The following is a 16,633-nucleotide window of genomic DNA, read 5'->3' as shown; positions in this document are numbered from 1 at the left end:
CTTGGATGGATATACCACCCTCTCACCCTCTTGGGGTGCATCCCGACGCTGTGGATCCAGAGCTGGGGATGGGGCTGCTGAGGAAAGGCAAAAAAAAGGGGGGGGGCTGCTGGGTGCTGGTAAGCAGGGTCTGATGACTGGTGTCCCCACTGGGCTCCGTGGGACTAACCACTTCCCCTCTCTGGACCTCCATTTCCTATTCTGTAAACCAGGCAGCATAATACCCAGGCCTTTGATGCCTTAGGGGGAGTTCATAAAGATACATCTGAAAGCAGCTGAAACAGTGGGAGTAGGACTTGGGAACAGGGACTTTGTGGATCACCAGCCCAAGATCTCCTTGTTAGAGGCTTGTTGTCTGACACTTTGTCCAGACCTTTCTCAGCATGTCCCAGCCATATACCAGGGGAGATGCCTCTTCTGATGGGAGGCAGGGTCAGTGATGGTGTGTCCTCCCTGCCCCAAACCTTTGCCCCGTGTCTGCCAGCTCCAGGAAAACTCCCAGCCCCCCTCCCCGAGGTGCGGGGGCGGTGAGGTCCAAGGCTCCAGAACATGGGACTGTGAACCCCCCCACCCCTCTGCCCCTGGCCCCTCAGCAGTGTGCCTCTTCCATACACACGTCCTTCCTTTTCACCAGCCATGTCGGATTTCCACGTGCATCCCCAGGCCACCGTGGGAGAGGAGGGTGGTGTGGCCCGCTTCCAGTGCCAAATCCATGGGCTTCCCAAACCCCTGATCACGTGGGAGAAGAACAGAGTCCCCATTGACACGGACAACGAGAGGTAAGGTATTCGTGGGAGAACTGGAGGGAAGACAGAGAGGCGGGCAGCCTCCAGGGTGGTGCTTCTGCAGCCATGTTGAGATCAAGTGTCTGGGTGGCCAGCACGGCCCAGATTCAAGGCTGGTCGATTGATCCATGAGGACTGTGCGTGGTTGTCGTCAAGGCTGGCGCGAGAGTCCCACTGTGTATCTGTGAGGATGACGGTGACTTTGAGACAGCGCCTGGGGACCGAGCAGTGTCTGTGATGTCAGTGTCCCTGTGACTGATGGTACCCATGGTTGTGCTGGTGGTCAGCTGTGCCTCCCGCCTCAAAACAGGTACACATTGCTGCCCAAGGGGGTCCTGCAGATCACAGGACTTCGGGCTGAGGACAGCGGTGTCTTCCACTGCGTGGCCTCGAATATTGCCAGCGTCCGGGTCAGCCACGGGGCCAGGCTCACCGTGTCAGGTGAGGGTCTTTTGCTCTGACTAGTTCTGCCCCTCACCAGCCCCCTGACTTCTCACTCTCAGATCAGTCCCTGTTCAGCTGAGCCCTGGAGACCTCCACTCACAGCGCGTGAGTGGGTTCAGGAGGAATGCAGCCCGCTCTCTGGCTCAGCTCTCCCTGGGGAAGCCCTTCTTCTGCTCACCCCAGGGCTCTCCCATTGCTAGAGGGCCCTGCAGGGACTGGAGCAGTGGGATGGAGGTGTGCAAGGCCCCAGGACCCCTAGCATCCCTCTCTGGCCCATAGGACCTGGTGTCCGGGCTGGATCTTGTTCCCCACTCCACATGTTCTGGGTTGTGGGCAGGATGAGGTGGGAAGGGTCACAGCTGAAGTTAAAAAACATGGCCTCTTCCTGCCAGGCTCGGGCTCTGGGGCCTACAAGGAGCCAGTGATTCTCGTGGGGCCTGAGAACCTCACCCTGACAGTGCACCAGACCGCTGTGCTTGAGTGTGTCGCCACGGGCAACCCGCGCCCCATTGTGTCCTGGAGCCGCCTGGGTGAGCCTTGTCCTACAGCCCCTGCCTCTCCCACCCCTGTCCCACCCCCTAGGAGGCCAGTCTCCTCACCCAGCTGTGGGGGGGACTTTGAATCCTGTTTGTTCTCCATGGGGGTCTGTGCTCTCTGGGGCCTTATGGAGGGGTAAGCTTCCCTCTGCTTGGCAGGACTGGGGAGGTGGGCCTGCCCACAACATTCTCCCTCCCCCTGCGTGGATGGCTTAGCTCCCTGGGTTACCTCATCCAGTTGGGCCAGTCCTGCCTTGCTGGCATCGGGCTCTCCAGAAACCCTCGGCAGCTCTCCTTCCCCCAGGTTCCTTTCCCTCCTGCGTGGCCCTGCCCTCATTACCGTGGCTGTACTCCCCAGCAGTGCTACTCCAGACCCCTCAAAATCTCAGCCAGTTGTCACACCCTGTCTCCGGGCCCCCCAGTCTCTAGCCTGGCCCCCTAAATCCCCAGCCTAAATCCCTAGGCAGCTGAAGGAGAGAAATGAAAGGGTGCAGATGGGCCCACATTGTCTGAGCGGAAAGGTCACTAGGGGAAGGAGAGTCTGGAGGGGATGGGGTGGGGTCGCATTCACAAGGAGACTGTGCCACATTGTAGCAGCTGAGTGATCGGGGAAGGAGGGGGCAGCAGGCAGGATAATGGAGTAGATTTCACCACTTCAGCGCCTGAATGGGGAGCTGTCTCCTTGCATTCTGACTGTGCTAATCTGATCCTTGGGTGGGGGGAGGGCCCAGTCCCTGGGAGAGGCTGGAAAGAGTGGCCTCACCATTAGGAGGAGCCCATAGGCACTGCAAGGACCATCTGGTCCAACATTTCCCAAAGCATACAGGGAGGAAAGAATGGCTTGGTGGTCTAACGTCTAACGACTTTGGGAAACAGATTTAACCAGGTCCCTTTGCTGTGGGACTTCTCAGAGCCTTTATATTAAAGGGCAGTGTGACAGTCCACAAGTGGAATGAAAAATTTGAGCACGGAACTATTTTCAAGAGAGACAAACCAGGCTGGGAAACGCCCATCTAATCCAAACCACTTAATTCCCTTAGGGGAAGGAACTTGAAGGATGCCCGCGAATCTCTGAAAATGCCAGAATTAGAGCCCAGGTCTCTGCTGCTAGGCAAGTTTTCAGGGCTGCTCCAGCTTCTTCCACAATGCCTTGATGCTTGGGAGGAAGGGTGCAAAGTGAAAGATCAAGGCTCCCTGGAACACAGGTGGAATGCCAAACAATCTGGACTATTCCTCACTTGTCCTCTTCCACATTCTTCCTCCAACCCCCAGATGGCCGCCCCATTGGGGTGGAGGGCATCCAGGTGCTGGGCACTGGAAATCTTATCATCTCCGACGTGACGGTCCAGCACTCTGGCGTCTATGTCTGCGCGGCCAACAGGCCGGGCACCCGGGTGAGGAGAACAGCGCAGGGCCGGCTGGTGGTACAAGGTACGGAGCTCCCCCGCCCCACAGCCCTCTCCTCCTGCCCCATTCGTTCCTGGCTTCATCACCAAGCCTGGCCCAAGCTCAGGGCCCTGGATACCTCCCAACCCTGACCTCTGCCCCTCCCCAGGCCTCCAGGCCAAAAGGCAGCTCCCTCCTCTTGTCCAGGGAGGCGTGTGCTGAGAAGGGGAATGCAGGTCTTGTCTAGGTTATCGGCCGCTGCTTGCCTCTCTGGGTGCCCGTGCCATTTCCCCCACCCCCACCCCCCCACCAGTCATTCCCATTTTATAATCTCCTGCTTCCTCCACCCCTGTGTTCTTCACACGTGTCCCTGTTTTCCTTCACAAACATGTGGCACCTGCACGCTCACACCTGCCTGCACACTCTCAGGTGTTTGTCATTCTCACACTCACACCCTAGCTCCTGCCCCGAACACGGCTGGTCTCCAATGCAAAGGGAGGGCGCAAAGGGGGAGGGGCGGGCGTCAGCCTCTGAAGCTGATCACGTCCTCCTGTCCATCCTCCTGCGCTGGGGCTCAACTGTCCCCATGGACTGGGCTGGGATCCCAAATTCAGGGGCTTTCTGGGGTGGTTGCCGCCCAGAGAGCTGGGGAAGGGGTGGGAGATAGGGGAATTAGGAACTTAAATGCCTGTTTGTTTAGCATTCCATGTGCCGTTAATCTGTCCAAATGAAAGTGATGGAGCATTTCATTTCTCGGGTGTTAATGGAAGCTGGAGGCCTGGGATTGGAGGAGGGGGGGATATTGCATGTAGGGGCGAGGGGAGCTGGTGCTGAGGCTCATCCATCTCCCCGTCATTACAGCCTTCGAGGTGCAGCCAAACCTATTAGCACATTTATTTATTTAACAATTTCCTGAACAGGGAGCTCAGCTTGATTGCTTTCGGATATAAATGTCAGTCTTTTAAATAGTCATTAAAATGGAGTCTTCTCCTGGGTCTGCCTCTCTGGGGCCAGTTGAGGTGGGGCTCGTCTTGTCATCTCCTGCAGCCTGGGCAGGGGGTGGAGGGCGGGCCCCACCTGGAGGGTTCTCAAAGGATCTGACTGGACACCTGTGCAGCACGAGCCCGCCCTGTCCCTCTACCCTCCCCATCCCCTCACTCACGGCTGTCTTGTCCCCGTCCACCTACCCCTCATGGCTGCTCCTACTTCTCTCTGCCCCCCACCCCAGCTCCAGCCGAGTTTGTCCAGCACCCCCAGTCCATCTCCAGGCCAGCTGGGACCACAGCCATGTTCACCTGCCAAGCCCAGGGTGAGCCGCCCCCTCATGTCACATGGTTGAAGAACGGACAGGTGCTGGGGCCGGGAGGCCACGTCAGGCTCAAGAACAACAACAGGCATGTGTGTGGGGGGGTGAGAACAGGGAAAGATGGAGGGAAAGATGTGGGGAAGGGGGCCTGGATGAATGACCTGAGCAGGCTCTGCCCTTCTGTGGGGAAAGAGAGCTAAGTTGGATCCTGAGGCGTGGGTTTGAGTTTGAGGTCTGCCCCTGACTTAGAGGGACCTCAGACAAGTTCTTTGCCTTCTGGAGGGGCTCAGTTTCTCCATCTCTCAAATGGGGTGTTCTGGCCAGACTTCAGGGATACTCTGGGATCTAAGGTTCTCCCTCCCCCTGCAGCACTCTGACAATTTCTGGAATTGGCCCTGAGGACGAGGCCATCTACCAGTGTGTGGCCGAGAACAGTGCTGGCTCCTCCCAGGCCAGTGCCAGGCTGACCGTGCTGTGGGCTGAGGGGCTGCCTGGGCCCCCCCTCAATGTACAGGCGGTCTCCGTGTCATCCACTGAGGTCCGCGTGTCCTGGAATGAACCCCTGGTCAACACCAAGGAGATTATTGGCTATGTCCTGCACATCAGGAAGGCTGCTGGTGAGTGGGAACTCTGTAGCCCCTTCTTTTTAGTCCCTGTTGATCATCCCTTTCAATCCTGAGTGTCCTGACCCAACCCCTTCCCTCCCTTGTCCTCCCTGTACCTTGGATGCCCTCATCTCACCAGTGCTGGTAGGACTCCCTCACGTGGCTTACTCTGCCCTCCCCTTCACCTCCCCAGACCCTCCGGAGCTGGAGTACCAGGAGGCAGTCAGCAAGAGCACTTTCCAGCACCTGGTGAGCGACCTCGAGCCCTCCACTGCCTACAGCTTCTACATCAAGGCCTACACGCCGAGGGGGGCCAGCTCCGCCTCTGCCCCTGTGCTGACCAGCACCCTGGGTGAAGGTGAGGCCTGGGTGCCGCACAATCAGCAACAGTGCATGCAAGCTTGCTCACCCCGCTCCACCAGCGGAAGCCTGGCCCCAGAGGCCGAGTGGGGTCTGGGGCTACCTGAGGAAGGGGCGTCCTTTTCCATTTCACGTAAAGGTGTCCTTGAGCAAGCAGAGGCCCTGGGTCAGAGAGGAACTGCTAGGCTCGTGGGGTCAGGGTCCCGGGGGGCCACCCCCTCACATCTCAGCCTCCTCTGCCCTCAGCCCCTGCCCCTCCCCCGCTGTCGGTGCGGGTCGTGGGCAGCTCGTCCCTGCAGCTGCTGTGGGAGCCGTGGCCCCGGCTGGCCCAGCACGAGGGAGGCTTCAAGCTGTTCTACCGCCCAGCGAGCAGAGCCTCCTTCACCGGCCCCATCCTGCTGCCTGCAACCACCTCCTCCTACAACCTCAGCCAGCTTGGTGAGCCGGACGCAGACCGCGCTGGGGGACCGGGCAGGAGTGCAGTGCCTGGTGCCAGGAGGTGGGGTGCAGGGGTCACCTCTGTTGCCCTGCTGCACCAGAGCTGCCACTGGGGCCTGGGGAGGTCACTCAGCACAGCACTGCCTTTCCCTCAGACCCCACTACAGTGTATGAGGTGAAGTTGCTTGCCTACAACCAGCACGGGGAGGGCAATGCCACAGTCCGCTTCGTGTCCTTGAGGGGAGCCTCTGAGAGGACAGGTAGGTTGGGGAGGGGTTGTGGGACTCAAAAGTGGTGCTCAGGAAGGGAGGCCAGGCTCTGGGAGGGAGCGGGGGCAGGAGGGGGACAGGGATACTGGGAAGGTGGGAGAGTGTAACCACACATGGAGCCCTTGAGAACAAGGGCCTAGAGCTGAGTTTGAGATTCGACGGTATGACATTCTAGCTGTGTGACCGTGGGCAAATTATTTAACCTCTCTGAGCTCCAATTTTGTCCTCTATAAAACAGGGACTTTATAAAGCCATGGTAAGGATCAAATGGTCCTTTCATCAATGGTGTAAAAGTGTTATTCCCAGTATTGGGCACAAAGTTAGTACTCAGTAACTTGTAAAGAGACCCCAAAAAAGGTTGGGCTGGGGTCCCAAGGGCAAAGGGGATGTAGACATGGAGGCAGGTACAGCTGAGGAAGGAGGAGCCCCCAGACGCTGGGTGTCCACAGGGGCTTCGGGCCAGAGAGCCACAGCTCCCTCCCTTCCCCTGCCCGTAGCCCTGAGCCCACCGTGCGACTGCCGGAAGGAGGAGCCCAGTAACCAGACGTCCACCACAGGCATTGTCATCGGCATCCACATCGGGGTCACCTGCATCATCTTCTGTGTCCTCTTCCTCCTGTTCGGCCAAAGGGGCAGGTGGGTCCCAGGCAGGAGGGTGGGGGTAGCCCAGAGAAGGCCTTGGCGCAGGGGAAAGCAGAGTTGGAGCTCACTGTGTCCAGCCTTCTCTTTTTGCTCCCCCCCCCAAAGCCTCCTCCTAATTCTTGGCTCACCCCTTAGGGTCCTCTTGTGTAAGGATGTAGAAAACCAGCTCTCCCCTCCTCAGGGCCCCCGGAGCCCAAGGGATCCTAGCATCCTGGCACTGAATGGGGCGGGCCAGGGAGAGCAGGGCCAGCTGGGCCGAGATAAGAAGCGTGTGGACTTGAAAGAACTGGAACAGCTGTTCCCCCCAGCTGGGGCAGCGGGGCGGCCAGACTCCAGACCTGGCCCCAGCCCCATGGTGAGTGAGCCCATCCCAGGTTCAGACTACCTCCCAGTCTTGCCCTCCCTTCACCTTGCTCATAAGCCAGGGTCCTTGGCCTTCACTAAGCTCCAGGTACAGAGCTTGGGCCGGTGCTGCTCTCTGAGTGCCTGAACCAGGCAGGGTGGCCCAGAGTCCCGAGTGGGATTGGGGGCAGGGCCTGACCCTCTGGCTGGGGGCTTTGGGCTCTGACCCTCTGGCTGGGGGCTTTGGGCTCTGACCCTCATGCTGATGCTGGTCGGACTGGCTCTTGCTCCAGCAGGATCCCGGGGACCCTGCCCTGTGTGAGGAGACCCAGTTCTCCGTGCTGCCACTTGAGGGATTCAGCCTTCTGGAGGAGATGGTGTCAGAAGCCAAGGACCCCAGCGCAGGCCCTGCAGCCTCCCTGCCACCCCAGGATGTATGCCATGGCCGCCTCGGTGAAGGACAGGCTACCCGGCCTCCGATGGCACCAGCTGCCCAGCCAGCTCGCTCGGGACAGTAGCCAGTGTCTGGCAGGCTCTGGAGGGGGCAACCCCCCATTCTCAGGTCAAAGGCAAGATTTCTCCTGTCATGTGGGACTCGGATGGGGCTTCCCAGCATTTCTGTCCTGACACCCTTAGGGGGTCAAGACCTAAAAGTAGCCTCAGCAGGGATTCCCCCCCCCTAGGACCTGGAGGGGTTCCTGCAGGAACCTCTCCCTTGGACTAATGTCCCTGCTCACCTCTGCCTCATATCCATATGACATGGAACTGAACTAATGTTTTCCTTTAAAAGAAAGAAAGAAAGATGAATTAGACTCCAAAAACACGTCCTTGCCGTGGCAGGGCCCCTGGCACTGTCACCCTCCACCGACCTTGTTTTCTCAGGATGGATTTTTGCTATTTGGCTCTCAGTACCTACCTCAGCCGGAATGAATGTTCTTGAGGGAGCTGGGCTGTGGCCTCAGCACCCCCACCCCACAAAGCCCCAAATGCATTCCTACCTCAAGCCCCTATAGGGGCACCCCCCCTCTCCTTCCCCAGATTATTATCCAGAATTGAAAAAAGAAAAAAAAAAAAAAAAGAAAAAAAAAAGCACTTCCCCATTTCCAGGTGTGAAAGAAAACATCTACCTCAAGGCTCGCCAGCTCTCCGGGCCTGTGTTGTATCACTGGACCCTCCTCCTGGCTCCTCTTCCTGCCCGAGACCTTCTACCCCTTCCTGAGAGAGGAGGCCAGAGGCTAAGTCACCAACAGTGGGCCTCTCAGGACCTACAGAAATAAAGATGGAATTAGTCAAAGAAAATGTGAAAAAAAAAAAAAAAGCCAAAAATGAGAGGAAATGTGTTCCTTGACGTCTGTCGCTCCACACACCATCCAGCAGGCTGCTGCCACCGCTCCGCCCTGTCTCCTCTGCCCACTCCGGTTTCGACCCTCTCTGCCAACTGATCCTTGACTGGGATCCCCACAGCCGGCTTCCTGCCTGGGCCTTCCGAGGGTGGGGTGTTGCGCTGAAGCCTGCCTCCTATCCCGTCTGGCCCCAGAGCCCTTGGAGCAGGCTGTCCTCTGGAATGTTCTGTGTGTGTGACCGCTGTGTGTGGGTGTTGGGTCGGGAGGCTCCCTGGCAGACGTGGCCTGGCCCCCTAGCCCATGGGACACAGCCGGCCTGACCCAACCCCTGGACAGTGGAACGACCACTGTCAGCAGATGTGGCTGGAAGATATTTTTATACAAGGTGTGTTTAAAGATTTATGTTCTTGTGACTTCTTGTTTCTCTTTTCTGTTGTGGTGTTTTTTGAAATACTTAAAGTAGGAAGGGAAAAAAAAGGAAACAAAGACCTATTTTTGGTTAACTCATTTTTTTAAATAGAAGGAAAACTTTTTTTTAAAGGAGAAAAAAATAATAAGTGTATTCCTTAAGTCTGAGATTAGACCATAAAGTCCCTGATCCCTAACCCTCTAGGGAACCCTCCTCCCCCAAGTTTAGTTAATTAGATGAAGAAGGTAGAATTTGTGGTGTTTTCCTAGAAGACTGGCGTCATGTCCGTGTGGATTCGGAAAGGGCAGTCTGCCCCTTCTCCCAAATGCTGGGCCTGTGCCAAAGGCCCTCAAAACTCCCACACAGTACCCCCTCTGTCCCTGCATTGGCCTCTCGGCACTCCCAGTATCCTGGAAACCCCTTCTCCCATGGGAAGAGTGGTCTGGGGTTGGAACCGCCTGGCCTGACTTGACCTGACTTTTGTCACACTCGACTCATTTTGACTGAATAAAGTCCTGTTGCCAAAGTGAACCTTGAGTTTTTTGATGGCTGTGTCAGGTCCTGGGGAAGGGTGGGAGTGCTGGGATTAGGGTGGCCCATAGTGGGGCAGGCTGACCCTCCCAAGGCCAGAGCCCAGAATAACAGCCGCTCCCTGTGTACCACTTACAGGCACCATGCACCCTGGCCTCCACATGGAGGGAGTGTCCTTGGGTCCCCACAACCTTTCTGGGAAGTAGACAGTCTAGACAGACCGCAGCTCTGTACCTCCTTAGCTGGCAGTGAGGAATCTGAGACCAGTCCCTCCATACTGAGCCAGGTACTGCTCATGCATTGTCTACCAGGAGGGACTATTTTTTTTTAAATATTTTATTTATTTATTATTTGACAGAAATCACAAGTAGGCAGAGAGGCAGGCAGAGAGAGAGAGAGGGAAGCAGGCTCCCTGCTGAGCAGAGAGCCTGATACAGGGCTCCATCCCAGGACCCTGAGATCATGACCTGAGTGGAAGGCAGAGGCTTAACCCACTGAGCCACCCAGGTGCCCCCAAGAGGGACTATTTTTGACTCCAGGCTACAACTGAGGAGCAGGATCTGGCTGTAGTGACTCTTTCCAGGCCATATAGCCATAACTCCTGGCCAGGCCTCTCCATTCCTCCCTGTCTGCTCCTCAGTTCAGGCTCCTGAAGCCAGGTGTCTGGAGCTGACAAAGCTTAGGATAGGCCAAAAGAGACTGGGCTTTAAGGTGGTTGTGCTGACAAAAATCTGGAGGTCTCAGTGGGCCTCAAGCCTTGTAAAGGACAGTGGTGCAATACAACTGCTTAGAATGTCAGTGTTGCCTCTACTGTGCAAATGGAGGGCCAATGGGAATCTCCACAGGTCTACAGGGCTGCGCTCTGTACCCAGAGGTCCATTTTGCAAGGAGCAAACCAGGACAGTGGTTTGCAAGCTGGGCTTCTCCAGCTCTGGCGAGGGGTTTGGGGGTGAGCCTCTCTGCAGGAAGATTCTACTCTCCCTGTTCATTCTCAACAAGAACAACCCCACTTGTATCTTGTATGTTGGGCTCTTCGTGAGATTTCATTTGAAAACAGCGTTCTGGGGGTGCCTGGGGGGATCAGTAAGTTAAGCATCCAACTTTTGATTTTGGCTCAGGTCATGACCTCAGGGTCGTGAGAGAGAAAACAGGGTTCTGCTCCTAAAAGAACATTTAAAAGTCCCTGTCCTGGCACTTGTAGAAGAGGCCTGCAGGTCAGGCCAGAAACAGTGATGGTGTGTGGACATTGAACTGAGAAAAAGAAGCCTGAGGCCGCCATGGTACCTGTCCTGAGTCTCTGGGGGAAGTGGATGACTTGCCCTGATTTTCTCAGAGAAAAGAACCAAGCCCAAATAGCAACATAATACCTTACCTTTCTTAACGCAGAATTTTGTAACACAGAAATTCTTCAACACCACCAGCCATCCGAGGGCTGCCTGAGAAGGTGCTGGGTTTGTCGTCTGGTCAAGCAGATCCTGCAGGGATGGGAGTAGATGAGATGAACCCCCAGTGTCTCTGTTCCCTCCAAGAGTCCAAGATGCTACTACCTTCCCCAGGGAGGCATCTGGAAATGTTAAGAAACCACCCTGTATGACCCGCAGAGATGTATGCAAATTGCATACAAATCACATGCAAATTCAGGCAGGGCCTGTTCCAAGCTAAGGTAAAGGGAAGCAGGGTTCCAATTAGGAAGATTAGCAGAAATAGGCATCAAAGCTGGGAGTGGAAGGTAGGGGGTGAGGGGGGGGCGTGCCTGCCTGGAATCTGGCTCCTGATCTCAAATAGTCCCATGGCCTCAGGCTGAAGACACGGGTCCCTATACACACACACAGTCCTGGGGCAGGAAGCAGCCACCGCCTGGGCTTGCAACTAGCTCCAGTGGTCTAATGCTGGGTCACAGTCCACCTCACAACTTAGTGGCTTGATCTAACATCTGTTTTGGTTGGACATTTGCAGTCTGGGTGGGGCTCAGCAGGAGAGTTGTCTGCTTTACTGGGCATCAGGCGGCTTGAAGCCTGGGGCTGGACTCGTCTGAAGGCTCGCTGGCTCTCATGTTAGGTGGCTGGTGCTGGCTGTGGGCCCCACACCCCCACGTGGCCTCTCCAAGTGGCCTGGGCGTCCTCAAAGCATGGTGGCTGGGGTCCAATGACAGGGGACTAAAGAGAGCCAGGCCAAAGCTGCGTCATCACTTCTAATCTAACTGCGGACTGCGCGTGGTGTCACTTCTGCCTTGCTCCATTCATTAGAAGTCACTGCGGCCAGCCCTATCCGACGGGAGTACAGTCAACATTATGAACCAGCTCTAAAACTATCACAGGACCCCTTCAGGGGACAGGTGGAGAACATGTGGACACCGTGGGGGGGGTTGCTGGCTGAGCAAGAAGCTATCCCCAAGAGGGCCCAGCTAGAAGGGGCTGCTGCTGGGGCTGCAGGAGGACAGGGGTGCTCCTGACGCCTACACAAGCCCTGTTTTTGGGTCACATCCCTACCGTCAGTGAAGAGGGATCCTGGTGTTCAGTCCTGAGGCCACGGGGGGCCCCGTGAATACCATGGCCTGCTCCCTCTCCACAAGCAGTAAAGGGGCCAAGGAGGCAGGTTCGGGCCTAAGAGCTCCACCAGCCTGGGTTGGTAGAGTTCATAATGCCAGCACTGGAAAGGACCACAGTCTCTCTCATGAGACAGATGCAGAGCAGGAGTAGCTCAAGGGGACAGAGAAGTTAGAGGCAGGGCCAGGGCTGGGACCTGGGATGGCTACACCCTGCCCGGAGCCCTTTCTACTCAGACCCTCAAAACTGGACTGTGCTCCAGAGCCTAGAGGGAAGGACAGGGAGAGAAAGGGTGGTGGGGCAGGGAGTCGTCTTGCTCAGGAGGGGGAAAGGGGGATCTGGATTGGAAATGGTAAATGAAGGAGTGGGAACATCCAAAGCTGGTTCAGGCCAAGGTCACACAGGGGGAGATCTAGACCCACATCTCTCTCACAAAGAGGTTTATAGGGTCTGATTTGAGAACTCTGTTGCTTCCCTGGCTCTCTTGGGGCCACCCAGGGCACGAAAGGGGAGAGGAGAGGAATGGTGGAGAAAAGGCCCACGGGAGCCAGGTTGCCCAGAGGGGGAAGACCTTGCTCCTTGGGTTCAAGAGGGATGTACCCTGGACTTGGATCTCCCAAGGACACACATAGTCACCCTGTGCCATGTGCCCACTGCCACACTGCAGGGCCTGGCCCTGACCCTCACTCCAAAATGTCCACAGCCCAGGGCTCCTTCTCCCCTGAATGCCTATCATGTCCTGTGCTGTGCAGGTCCCTGCACTTACTTCCTTGCCTTATGATCTGGCTTCCCACAACACAATTTGTATCCCCACGACCCACTCAGGAACTATTGGAGACAGGCAAGCAGGAACAGGACATCTAACTGGGATGCTGGGGACGCTGTCGGGAAGCTACAAAGGACAAACTCTTTGGCCAATCCCTGGCTAGTACGGTACCAACTTGGGTTAAACAACAGGGGAGTTTTGTGCCTGGAAGTTTGGGGCCATCTCTCCCGTGACTAAGCCCCCCCAGTTACTGGGGCTACGGCTTGGGTAGAGAGAACTGGAGCCGCAGGAGAAGGAGTGATTTCTCTGCCATGCTCTCCTCATGTGCCACCTTATGGGGGACCTTCTCTAACTCCAGCTGGTGGCTCACTGGCCAGAAACAGCCTTTTGCCTCCCGGGAGGTAGCCCAGAGCTTATGCACTGTTGTTGAGAATGCTGAGCTCTGTCTCTTAGTGAGAAGCGTGGCAACCCCTGCAGCTGAGGTGGGGGTCTGGCCCAGGTGGCATCTGACAGATGAGGTCTCAACAATGGGCTCAGCCATTTCCTAATCACGCGACTATGAGGAGCTGACTTGACTTCTTTAGGCCTCAGTTTTCTCATCTGTAAAATCGGGATAAGATGCTCCTACCTCAAAGGGTTGTTGACTCAGCTGGCTTCTTTATAGAAACTGAGAAGCTAACCTAAAAATAGTGTGGAAATACAAGGAACAGGGGCACCTGGGTGGCTCAGTGGGTTAAAGCCTCTGCTTTCAGCTCAGGTCATGATCTCAGGGTCCTGGGATCAGGTCCCGAATTGGGCTCTCTGCTCAGCAGGGAGCCTGCTTCCCTTCCTCTCTCTCTCTGCCTGCCTCTCTGCCTACTTGTGATCTCTGCCTGTCAAATAAATAAATAAAATCTTTAAAAAAAAAAAAAAGAAAGAAATACAAAGAACAAAGAAGAACAAAGTTGGGAGGCTCACTTCCTGATTTCAAAGCTTACTACAAAGGTTTACTACAGTAATGAATACTGTGGGGTACTAACATAAGGAAAGACAAAGAGACCAACGGGATAGAATTGAGAGCCGAGGAATAAACCCTCACATATAAACTGATTTTTGGCAAGGGTGTCAAAACCACTCATGGGGAAGAAGAGACTTTTCAACAATTGGACAAGTGGATATGCACATAAAAAAGAATGCATTTGGACCCTTTCCTCACACCATGTAAAAAAAAAAACAAAATTTAAATGGAGCAAAACCCAGGGTGTTTGGGTCGCTCAGTCATTAAGTGTCTGCCTTCGGCTCAGGTCATGATCTGAGGGTTCTGGGATGGAGTGCCACATCCGGCTCCTTGTTTAGTGGGAAGCCTGCTTCTCCCTCGCCCTCTGCCCCTCCCCCACTCATGCTTGCTCTCTCTGGCTCTCTCGGTCAAATAAATAAATAAAATCTTAAAAAAAGTGAGCAAAAACCTAAATGTGAAAGCTAACACATAGAAGAAAACATAGACGTATGCATTTGTAAACTTGGATTAGGCAAAAATTAACATAATGCCAGGAGTACAGTTAAGAAAAGGAAAAATAGATACATTTGAACATCATCAAAACTAGAAACTTGGTGCTTCAAATGACACCACCAAGAAAGTACCAAGACAAGCAAGCACAGGTTGGGAGAAAATATTCGCAAGTCATATCTCTGGTAAGGGATTTGAATCTAGAATATATGAAGAACTCAGAACTCAATAAAAATAACCCAATGATAAAAAGGCAAGTAACTCAATTTAAAAATGGGCAAAGGTGGGGCACCTGGCTGGCTTAGTTGGTAGAGTATGCAATCCTTGATCTTGGGGTCGTTAGTTTGACCCCCACATTGGGTGCAGAGATTACTTAATATTAAAAAAAAAATAAAAATTAAAAAAAGGAATACACATTTCTGCAAAGAAGAGATGCAAATGGCCAATAGCACATTAAATAAATAAGAAATAAAACCCCAGGGCACCTGGGTGGCTCAGTGGGTTAGGCCTCTGCCTTCGGCTCCAGTCATGATCTCAGGGTCCTGGGATCAAGCCCCGGGCTCTCTGCTCAGTGGGAAGCCTGCTTCCTCCTCTCTCTCTCTGCCTGCCTCTCTGCCTACTTGTTATCTCTGTCTGTCAAATAAATAAATAAAATCTTAAAAAAAAAAGGTAAAACCCCAATGAGATACCACTCTGTTCCCACTGGCATAGCTAGAATAAAAAAGTCACATACTGTTAAGTGCTGTGGAGAATATGGAGAACTCCACACCTTCATACGTTGCCCGTGGGAGGGTAAAATGGTACAGCCGTTGTGAAAAGCAGTGCTCATTCCTCAAAAGGCTGGACGTATAGTGACTAGATGACCCAGCAGTTCCATTCCTCAGTGTATAGTGTACACAAAAACTTATACGTCGATGCTCATAGCTATAAGATCTGTGATAAAAAAGTAGAAATAAATGTCCACCAGCTGATGAACGGATAAACAAAATGTGGTATAGCCATATGCTAGCATATTATTTAGCAGTAGAATGGGGGAACCCAGAAAATGTGACATTAAGTGAAAGAAGCCAGCCACAGAAGACCACATATTGTATGGTTCCATTGGAGGAAATGCCCAGAATAGGCAAATCCATAAAGACCAAGAAGAATCAAGTGGTTGCCTAGGGCTGGGGTTAGGGGAAAATGGGGAATGAGTGCTAACGGACACAGGGTTTCTTTTTGGAGTGATGAGAATGTTTTAAATTTGATTGTGATGATGGCTGCACAGCCTTGTGAATATACTAAGAACTACTAAGTTGCCCACTGTAATGGGTGAGTTGTATGGTATATGAATTACATTTTGATAATCTGTCATTAAAAAAAAACAAAAAAAGAAGCAGCAGCAGATGGAAGCACCTGAATGGCTCAGTCCCTTGAGCATCTGACTCTTGGTTTCCGCTCAGGTCATGATCTCAGGGTCCTCAGATCAAGCCTCATGTGGGGGCCCTGCACTCAGCGGGGAGTCTGCCAGAAATTCTCTCCCTCTCCCTCTGCCCCTCCCAGGCTCGTTCTCTCTCTAAAATAAATAAATAAATCTTTTAAAAAATAATTAAAAAGTTAAAAATAATAATTTTTTTTTTTAAGCTGAAAGGACTCAGTGAGTTTGTAATAGGGGGAAGCGTGCAGTTTGTGTTCAAGTGATCCCACTGTTACAGGAAGAGAAATTGAGGTGGGCAGGGCAAGGTGACCCCAAGTGGAAGAAGAGTGGGGTAAAAACGAAAGTAAGCTTGAAGGGACAGACCTCTGCACCTGGCCTGGCCTACGTACAGCCCAGGAAGCTTCTGGATGCTGGATCCCCGCTTGGAAGAGGGTCTCCTGGGAGAAGGGCTGGGACCAGAGGGTTTTGCTGCCACCCTGTGGAATGGGTGAGGATTACAGCTATGGGGGCTCGCAGCTAAGATGTGCTCAGACTCCTACAAGGGAGGCAGGCCAGGCCCTCAGTGAACTGACTGCCCGGCGTGAATAAAATTACTGCAGACTATCTACATACTCACTTGGGTGGTAACAGCAACAAGCTGTGGAACCAGAAGAAAATGCAGCGTCTAGGAGTCCAGGATTAAGGAAGACTTTGAAGAGGAATAATAAAGTGGGAAAGGGCTCTGAGGCTGAAGGCCAGGAAGCTATCGTCTACGGCATGACGCTGGGCACTTAGTAGATGTTCAAGAAATAGGGGAATAAATGGTTACTAGATTGTCAGAGTACTGGCACAGTTGATGTGTCTGAGGAAACCTTGATGTGGCCTTCTGGGTGGAAAGGGAACCAGCAAGAGCATCAAATAATAGCCAGGGCCTTCCTCAGGGAAAGGAAAGAGCCTCTGGGGAGTCCTGAGTGATAATGATGAGGCCTCTGTTACTAATTCTGGTGGCATTTTGTGGAATACCCCCCATTGCCTCATCTGAG

The 16,633-nt window shown here is 54.1% G+C and overlaps 1 protein-coding gene across 4 annotated transcripts in view; it reads left to right on the top strand.

Annotated features, from left to right (window-relative positions):
- The window catches only part of IGDCC3 (immunoglobulin superfamily DCC subclass member 3), a 42,887-nt gene extending 33,491 nt beyond the window's left edge, over positions 1 to 9,396 (top strand). For 3 of the 4 annotated variants that reach the window (XM_045067427.1, XM_013059517.2, XM_004758673.3), the window contains 12 exons: positions 635 to 779; positions 1,096 to 1,226; positions 1,622 to 1,759; positions 3,038 to 3,196; positions 4,380 to 4,545; positions 4,827 to 5,074; positions 5,256 to 5,420; positions 5,669 to 5,860; positions 6,016 to 6,120; positions 6,627 to 6,765; positions 6,907 to 7,126; positions 7,407 to 9,396. In XM_045067427.1, the coding sequence (XP_044923362.1) occupies positions 635 to 779; positions 1,096 to 1,226; positions 1,622 to 1,759; positions 3,038 to 3,196; positions 4,380 to 4,545; positions 4,827 to 5,074; positions 5,256 to 5,420; positions 5,669 to 5,860; positions 6,016 to 6,120; positions 6,627 to 6,765; positions 6,907 to 7,126; positions 7,407 to 7,631 (2,033 nt within the window). In that variant the 3' untranslated portion in view covers positions 7,632 to 9,396. The remainder of the gene's footprint in view (positions 1 to 634; positions 780 to 1,095; positions 1,227 to 1,621; positions 1,760 to 3,037; positions 3,197 to 4,379; positions 4,546 to 4,826; positions 5,075 to 5,255; positions 5,421 to 5,668; positions 5,861 to 6,015; positions 6,121 to 6,626; positions 6,766 to 6,906; positions 7,127 to 7,406) is intronic. The other variant, XM_045067428.1, reaches the window with a different exon arrangement.
- The last annotated feature ends 7,237 nt before the right edge of the window (positions 9,397 to 16,633 follow it).

The sequence above is a fragment of the Mustela putorius genome, unplaced genomic scaffold, assembly GCF_011764305.1.
Source record: "Mustela putorius furo isolate JIRA1106 unplaced genomic scaffold, ASM1176430v1.1 tig00003896_pilon_pilon_pilon, whole genome shotgun sequence".
NCBI lineage: Eukaryota > Metazoa > Chordata > Mammalia > Carnivora > Mustelidae > Mustela > Mustela putorius.
Note: the sequence above shows the minus strand (reverse complement) of the source record. Positions and strands in the feature narration are given on the sequence as shown.